We start from the raw sequence: 9246 nt of genomic DNA, 5'->3' as shown, positions 1-9246 counted from the left end.
TCTCTCTCTCTCTCTCTCTCTCTCTCTCTCTCTCTCTCTCTCTCTCTCTCTCCCCTCTCCCTTCCTCTGTGAAAGCAATTTAAAAAAATTTTTTTTTAAAGAAATGACATGGCCCTAGCCAGTTTGGCTCAGTGGATAGAGCGTCAGCCTGTGAACTGAAAGGTCCCAGGTTTGATTCCCGTCAAGGGCACATGCCCAGGTTGTGGGCTGGATCCCCAGTGGGGGGCGTGCAGGAGGCAGCCGATCAATGATACTCTCTCATCAAGGATGTTTCTATCTCTCTCCTTCTTCCTTCCTCTCTGAAATAAATAAAAATATATTTTTAAAAAGAAAAGAAAATGACATGTATTTAAAGACAACTTTCCTTTGTCTCTTCCTATGGGAATACCCAGCTTGCTGTGATGGTTGTGATTGATTTACATGATACAGGATTATTTGTTCTTCTAAAAGGCGAGTGTCCCATTGGAATGTCATTTCTTCCATGACGTGTCTCCTGTGACTATGAGGAAACTCTGAATTGATGCAACTACCATTAAAAGATGAGGTTCTGAGCCAACTTTCATTGCACTAGGAAAAAGCAGCAGTTCTAGGTAGGGGGAGAAGTGAACTTTAGGTAGTCATTCTAGTTGTTAGGAATTAGCTGGCTTCCTTTAGAGTACCATCAGGAAATTTAAGTCTTTTTTTTTAAAATATATTTTATTGATTTTTTACAGAGAGGAAAGGAGAGAGATAGAGAGTTAGAAACATCGATGAGAGAGAAACATCGATCAGCTGCCTCCTGCACATCTACTGGGGATGTGCCCGCAACCCAGGTACATGCCCTTGACCGGAATCGAACCTGGGACCCTTCAGTCCGCAGGCCGACGCTCTATCCACTGAGCCAAACCGGTTTCGGCGGAAATTTAAGTCTTATTGGAACAAGAAGAAAATTGATGCTGTGCTCAGTTCATTAGGTCTCTAAACTCCTCCTTGAATGATACATGTGAGACATATGGGGCAAGCAGCTGTTCTTTCATCATTCTCATCACCAACAAAAACAATAAACATATTTTATGCCAACCAGGAACTCTGTGCTAGGCTCCAGGGATATAAAGAGGTATTAGATATTGTTTTCTCAAGGAGTTCCTCACCTTTTAGGAGCTAGTTTAAGTGTTCTTGGCACTTTGACATGAAATGCAACTTTTAAAATGAGATTATAGCAAAAGAAAAGAATACTATAAACACTATTCTATACTGATATTAATAGCTTATTTTACATAAAATAGAAGAGAGCAGTTTTTAAAATTTGAATTCAATCTAGAAAATGAAACCCAAGTTTAATCTATAGCCAAAAAAAAAGCAAGGTTTCAAGAGTAATGCAACACAGAAAATATTTAATAATCTATTTCCTGGGGAATTTGATGCAAATCATTCTAAACACTGAATAATGCTTTTAAAACCTTATACAGATATAATTCTATGATTTTATTAACTATAAATGTTTAGACCTCTTTTTGATATTAATCATTCTTAACTGTTATTAGTCTAGTTCAGCAATTTTCAACCGGTGTCCTGCAAGAATTTTTAAAACATGTGATACCTGACTATTTAGTCTGGGGTACTGACCTCTTTTCCCTTAGATTGTCAAATAAAATAATGACAGGACAAGAGCCAACACAATAATAGCTATCCAGTTTGAATGAATAAAAAATATACCTATTTTTTTTTGTCAAATTGGCAAAAAAGATATATTTTTTGGTGTGGCACAGAATTTTAGTAATTAGTTCATGTGTGCCATGAGATGAAAAAGGTTGAAAATCACCGGTCTAGTTGCCTTCTTCTCAATGAACTAAAATTTTGGGATTTTTTTGGCAGAGTAATATTCAGATTTTTTTGGTCAAAGATAGGTTCCATAAAGTAATATTGAAGATTAAATATTGAAGAGTAGCCTTTTCATATACCAAACTGTCCATTGCTTTCAGCAGTCATAAACTGTGATAGAGTTAAATAAGCTCTTTATCCTCCTCTTATAATCATTCCTAATTAGCCCCATTTTTTTTCTCTTGCTGAGACTGTACTGTACCCACAACCACATCCATACCACTTTGGTCTCCAAAGTCCAAGGAGAAATGACCATCTCAACCTCTACATTACACAAAGCCCTACATCCCTCAATAGAAGTTGAGTTAGTTTTAGTGGGTAGTACCTGAGGAAGATGGTCTTATACCACTCTTCACTCTGTGAAATTACCAAAGACTATTCTTTAAGAGTTTTCCATAGCCCTAGCCAGTTTGGCTCAGTGGATAGAGCGTCGGCCTACAGACTGAAGGGTCCCAGGTTCGATTCCGGTCAAGGGCATGTACCTGGGTTGCAGACTTGATCCCAAGTTCTGGTCAGGCACGTAAGGAAACAATCAATCGAGGGGTCTCTCTCACATCAATGTTTCTCTCTCTGTGTCTCTCCCCCCCCCCCCCCGCCACTTTCTAAAAATCAATGGAAACATATCCTCCGGTGAGGATTTAAAAAAAAAAAAAAGTTTTCCATAGAGTGAAAAGCAATAGACTTCTATGTAAAGGTATCATTCAGATGCAAAGTGCTGATAACCAATTGATATACAAAGCTTCTACGTCTAAAGCTCCAAGACCTTACATTGCAGTGCAACTCACCAGCATGCTCTTTATGGATCATATTATAATATCCTTCAGATATTAATATAATAAAGACACTGAGGAACCTTAAGGCCATGAAGATAGAGATATTCACAAGCATGTCAAACTCTCATAAGTTTTCTGGTGACCATATATTGTCCATTGATATTAATAACTTTAATTAAGCAAATGTATTATTTCTGATATCAATGCATGCTAATTGATCTTCAAAGTTAAGTAAGTTAAAAGATCCTTCTTTTAATTTTAGATAATTTTTACTAATATGGTTAAATGTGAATTCATTGAGGATAGAAATCTTGGCTCATTAATGTATTTATCTCCTATGCCTAAAATAATACCTGGAACTCAGCAGGTATTTGATGAATATTTGAGGAATGAATAAATGGATAGCTGTAAAATAAAATATGTCTTCAATATATAAGGACAAAACAGATGTATAATTAGATTCAATTTATTAGGCTCAATTAATCTTGTCCATTTTAATGTTCATGTGAGCAAGTTATTTCTTAAGTAATCTAGCGGTATAGTATGCTAGGATAAAATATTATCACTAACATAAAATATGATTAAACAATCCACATTGTATAAGTATTTTTAGTAACTTGGGGTGCTTCTTAGATTGCTTGATTTGTACATGCTGTCAAAAGTTTAGATATTTCTTTAGCCTGCTATGTGCCAGGCTCTATGTTTATCAAAATTATAATTTTTGTTTATTCACTATTTTTGAACTACACAAGATAAGAACACATTTTTTTCATCAGGCCAGATCTAGCTCAATGCCTGCCAATATATTGTGATATATTATCAATAAATATTTGTTGAACAAATAAAAGTATGGACAGGTTTTTGCTTTCAAGTAATGTAGTCTGGGAGGAGAAGGAATGACAATGTGACAAGTGCAGTCTGAGAAGGAAAAAAAGAGAGAATAGAAGTAACAGTAGGTGAAGAGTCCAGAAATTGGTCCCTTTGATGGTAGTTAAAAAGAATGAATCTGTGTATTGCTCAAATTACAGAGAGTGCTACAGAATTTGAAAACCAGGTAATACTATTAACCTCTGAAACAAAACTAGGGTCTTCAGGTAGAATTATGTGGCATGAATGAGCTACATTCTAACTGAGCAGATGTAGGGATAAGAGGAAGAAGGGTAGTGAGAGACTCCTCAAACACCCCACCCTCACTCCCAGTATCAGTGGGTATTAAAAACTGAATAACGCAGTTATTCATTGATATTCCTTGAAAGAGTTAACATATTTTTCCCTTTACTCACCTAATACTCTATTCCCATGATGCCTGGTTTATTAAAAGAGGTGATTTAGACATTTCTAAGAGTAAAAGTTGGTGACGGCCAGTAGTAGACTGGCCTGAAAATTAGAGGCCTAACAACCTAGATTCTAGTTTAAACCCTGTCACTACCTGACTGTTTAACCTGGAGAATTTACTTGTCATTTGGGGGCCTCATTTTCTCATTTTATTAACAAAATGTTTGACTCTAAAGAGTTTCTCTTACTAAAATGGTATCAATCTGCCAATTTTATCATTCTTATAATCTGGCATAATTTTAACATTTTAATAAACATGCCACTTTTTAAAAATTGGAGAGACTGGAATCTGAGGTCAGGAATGAAGTGGTGATCTGGAATTGGGTGAGACACTGCCACTTAATAGGAATAAGACTTAGTAGGAAAACACATCTTGGGACATTGAGTAGGAATATCTGTAAGCAGAATGGGGCTTAAATTGTTGTTCTGTTTTATTAACAAGAAGAAAAGTGCTCTTGACTTTAATCGTTTATTTTGATCTATCATAAAGTCAATCAAGAATCCTAAATTTAATTACACCTTTAAATATTATGTCATTGTGTCTATAATATAAGTAAATTTCCCACCATTGAGAGGGAAGGAGAAACTCTGTTATTGAGAATTCAAGTTGAATATAGTTCTATACAACGTATTCTGTACAACGAGAATTACCTCAGTCATTTGGATCTTTAACTTGATTTCCCTTATAGAGATTTTGGGGGCTTAAAATAATGATGTAATTGCCCAACTGTCCATTTTATTCTATGCTATTGAGATCCACTAAGTGTTTTCCCACCAAGCCGTTTCTCTGTGATTGACAAGGAAACTTTTGCTAGTCCCCTTGCAGGACAACTAGTTAATCAATGTAGATTAATCAGATATATATTTATTCCACTTGGGGAAATTGGGATAAGTGTAATTCAGAGAATTATTGCCATCTGATATATTGCCCTATGTGGGATAGCTTTTTAAATCCACAAGTCACTGCAATTCTATTAAGCCACTTAAGTGACAAGAGGAGACCAGCTCCCACATTGAATTTTGGCACAGCTAGTGTCTCCTCTTGCCAAAAAGGGCAAAGGTCTTGAGCAAGAAGCCAGCTTTTTCCTGATTACAAAACTGACCACATTCCTTGCCAACCTATCAGTGTAAGTCTATTTTTTTCCTGGTAACGCACTATTCTTCTCAGAGAGAGCTCCACTTTTTTCATTATGACATGGTATTTGTCCTTTAAACATCAACTGATGCAACATTGCTGCACTGCTGTTGATGGATAAACTTAATAATCAAGTTTTTTAAAAGAAAACCTGATATTAAAAAATCTAAACCTATTAGTCCCTACTTTCATTCTCTCAACTGTTTAATTTTATAGAATTTGGATAGCAGTCAGTATCATTTGGGGCTTTGTAAAGTAGTAGAATAAATACCTTAGCATATAACATTTCAGTAGAATGCTGATAGTAAATTTTAAAATATGAATACATGTTTAAATTAAAATTTGTTTCCAGATAAGATGAATAGAGGTTCAACCAGGGGTGGGTAGCGAGAAAAAAACTTTGTCCAAGTAAGTTTATCTGGACAGAGATTTTAAGTTTTCCATTTAAGAAGCATTTGAGCCCTAGCCGGTTTGGCTCAATGGATAGAGCATCGGCCTGCGAACTGAAGGGTCCCGGGTTTGATTTCAGTCAAGGGCACATGCCAGGTTGTGGGCTTGATTCCCAACAGGGGGCGTGCAGGAGGCAGCCGATCAATGATTCTCTCTCTTCATTGATGTTTCTATCTCTCTCCCTCTCTCTTCCTCTCTGAAATCAATAAAAATATATTTTTTTAAAAAGGAGCAATTGAATATTGAACAGTCTCTTTGCTCTGATAGTTCTAAATACTGTACAGCTCGCGCCCCTCATAAGACACTAAACATGTGGGTCACTGGCGAGACAGTGTGGCAATGTTTTCCTTGTAATGTACCAAGTCTTGCCAAAGCAGTGAACAAAATTATGACACAACATTTTGTCACAGCTGGCTCTCTAACAGAATAGTGCCAGCCAATTCAGGCCTAGTTCTTTGTGTGTTTATTCCCACCTCTCCCGAATATTTGGAAACTGATGTCCTGACTCATTGGTGTGTTCACAAGTTCTACTACCACAAGTCTTTTTCTTTTAACGGATTGGTCTTTTGCAAGAAATAGACAAAATATCAGTGTTAATTACACCAATTCCTATTCCATGCTGTTATGGGTGAAACTCTGGGAGATTCTCTTATTGACCCAGAAAGTGATTCCTTCGCTGGTACACTGTCTGCAAGCACTTCACAAGGTAAAGTCCATTCCAGATATGGCTGTGGGGTACTTTGGGCATTTATAGAAGGTTAAAATTGCTCTTGTAGTTTGTTTTCTAAGTTATATTTGTTATAATTCTGTTATGTGTATAGTGCAGTATTTTAATGCTTAGTTTGCTGCTATAGTGTTTACTTATAAGAATATTCAGAACTTTAAAAAGAAAACTAAACTAATTTATATTTTATCTCTGTGCATGGCTCCCATTTCTTGAATTTTAAGCATTAAAGGTAGATTTATATAAAAAGAGCTATTCATTTTATTTCCTGGATTTATATGTTTGCCAAAAATATTTAAGGTCTTTTTAGACTACCTGAAGAGTCACTTTTTTCCCTATTTTACTCTTATATGTTAGATATTTCTCACAGCAGTTTTTATTCCTCTTATAGTATTTTCATTCCTTTTAAAGCCCTCTCAGCATGTTTTTATTCCACTTTGAAATCTATATATTTATGTGTACATTTTAATCTCTCCCAAAGAATTGTAAGCTTCCAGGGTGTGGGACAGAGTTAAATACTTCTTTATATTTCTTAGGTTACCTAGCATAGATCCTTATGCACTGTAGAATAGATTGTGGGGACCTTGCAGTATGTCTATTCTAAGCATCTCATTTTACACATAAAGAAAATGAGGTCTCTAAATGTCTATTTCATGCTAAATAAGGGACTAATTTTTATGTTTACATACACACACATGTGTATATATATGATTCAAATAGATATCCCATTTTTCAACATTTCTTTCTTGGATTTTGCAAAATGTAAGTTCTTCCCTTTTTTAACCTATTTTTCCATTTTAATGTTTTTTTATTACAGTTGACATTCAATATTATATTATTTTCAGGTATACAGCAGAGTTCTTCCTTTCTGTACCTCCTACTGGAGTTTCTTACCACAGCTTCTTCTGTTTTGTACTGTTTTGTATTCATTTCTATTTGTGTGTGTTTTTTCTCCTAGATGCTAAAAATAGATTGGGTTAACTAGTGTGATTCATGTTTTACAATATAAGTGCTAAAATATAAAAATTAAGTCATGTAATTCTTGAAATTATGGCTTTACAATTTAACATTTTAATTTTTCTGGAAGCCGGAAGTTTAAACGTATCAATCGCAATTTTTTAAAACATCATGCTTTCTAAAAAATAGTTTTAAATATTTCCTGAAATACTATTTAATTTTATTGTATGATTTGACCCAATGTATATTTCTCTCATCTGAACCTCTTAAAAAGAAGCTTAGTTTCATTATATGATATGAAAGTCTGTTATTCTATTTTTCTGCAAGCCATAAAATTATTGCTATCTTTCTCCAGTTATTGATTTAGTTGGTATCAGGGCAGAATGGCCTAGCTATACTGTGAAACAGTTCTTGTGTCAAAATTTGATAGTTTTGTCTGTTTGAAATTAATATGTCCACAGTGCAGTGCAACAAATATTTTAGCTTTAACTGGGGAACAAGTACTATTTGTGGTGAGGGATAGTTTAAGTTAGTTTTCATTCTATACAAATCTCTTTATTTTTGTGCCTTGAATTTGCCCTGGATTTAATTTTTTTTTTTTTGAGTCTCAAATCTCCTCCCAGAGAATAACCCAATACTTTTCTTCCTAACTAACATGGTACAGAATAGAATGATTACAATTAAGAAATTATATATTGTACCAATAATTTAACTCTTTATTTATATGGAATCTGATTACTTCTTATTCATAGTGTTTTTGTGTTAAAAATATGAGGTCCTAAAGGTCAAAGACCTGTGGTTAACTTCTATTGTATTTTATAGATTACCATGAAATACTTATTCTACCTTTGCTAAAACAGACAAACTTGAAAATAAATTGGGAATATGATTATTATTAACTATTTGAGTCCAGCAAAGATGAAACACTGTAGAGAATAGGTATTTGGTCTAGACACAGTAATTAATGTTGATGTTCCTTCTTCCTCATCATAGACAAGATGGAATTGGGAGTTGTTACAAGTAGCTGGGTCCTGCTATTGAAGAAAACAGTGGTTCATTGAGTGTGAATGACCCAGATGTCCAGCTGGAGTGGTCATATTCATGATATTAAAAACTCTATGTAGCCATTATGCCCAAAAAGGACTTTTCCACTTTTTTCTGGGCTCCATGATCATTGTGACCCACTTTATCTTATTCCCCTTTCTGTTTTCATCATGATCTTCTCAGGCAACCCCAAGTAACCCCATGATGGCTCTGAAATCACTTCCACTAGTAAAAATTGGCAAGATTGAAGGGAAGCTTCCACAAACTCAAGCTGAATATGCCTTCTGCTTTCAGTGCCAGACTTAGTCCTATGTGAATTCTCTAATTTTAAGTTGTTGCACCAGAGCATTGAAAGATGATGACACACTTGTCCTTTGGAGCTGATTGAGCAATGGAAATATGCCTTAGAGACATGACAAATGCTGCAATAGATGATTCTTGAAACGAGAGTCTCTCCTGAGATAGGAGTAAATGATTGATTGCCCATCATTTTTTACTGAGGGAAACTTAAACTGTGTCCATGTGACTCCAGGCAACTGTATACTTGGAACCATTTTGGTAATTGACCAAAGTGTTCACCTTTCCAGAAGTTCCAAGGGACCAGAAGTTTGAAGGGACCAATGTAGTATCAGAGGATGTAACCACCCCAACCTTGTCTTGGCCACATACTTTCTGTGTGAATTTGAGCAAATCACTTATTCTCTCTGCCCTCCATTTCCACACATAATTAATAGAAAATACAGGGTTATTGTGAGGATTAAATGACACAATATTTATGAAAGAACATCTGAAGCCATATATAGAGTTTATTGTTTTGGCCTTGTAGTATTAATCACTTGTGGATAGAAGACTTATAATCTTCCTAAATGCCTAAATTTGAAGTATTTTAAGGAATATGGGGGTGGAGGGGACTGCAGAATCCTTTATGCACCAAAATAAGTGGCAGTTTTGAATGAAATGAGGTTTCT

At 35.2% G+C, this 9246-nt stretch overlaps 1 protein-coding gene across 2 annotated transcripts in view; it reads left to right on the top strand.

Annotated features, from left to right (window-relative positions):
* The window catches only part of PPARG (peroxisome proliferator-activated receptor gamma), a 106756-nt gene that overhangs the window by 37322 nt on the left and 60188 nt on the right, over positions 1-9246 (top strand). The window contains exon 1 of one of the 2 annotated variants that reach the window (XM_005870041.2): positions 6078-6259. The exons of the other annotated variant lie outside the window; for it this stretch is intronic. Within the exon in view, the coding sequence (XP_005870103.1) occupies positions 6178-6259 (82 nt within the window). The 5' untranslated portion in view covers positions 6078-6177. Of the gene's footprint in view, positions 1-6077; positions 6260-9246 lie in introns of those variants that run through there. 2 annotated transcript variants of the gene reach the window in all.

This window comes from Myotis brandtii, unplaced genomic scaffold (assembly GCF_000412655.1).
Source record: "Myotis brandtii unplaced genomic scaffold, ASM41265v1 scaffold312, whole genome shotgun sequence".
NCBI classification, from domain to species: Eukaryota; Metazoa; Chordata; class Mammalia; order Chiroptera; family Vespertilionidae; genus Myotis; species Myotis brandtii.
The sequence above is the reverse complement of the archived record's forward strand: the minus strand, read 5'-3'. Positions and strand labels throughout refer to the sequence as shown.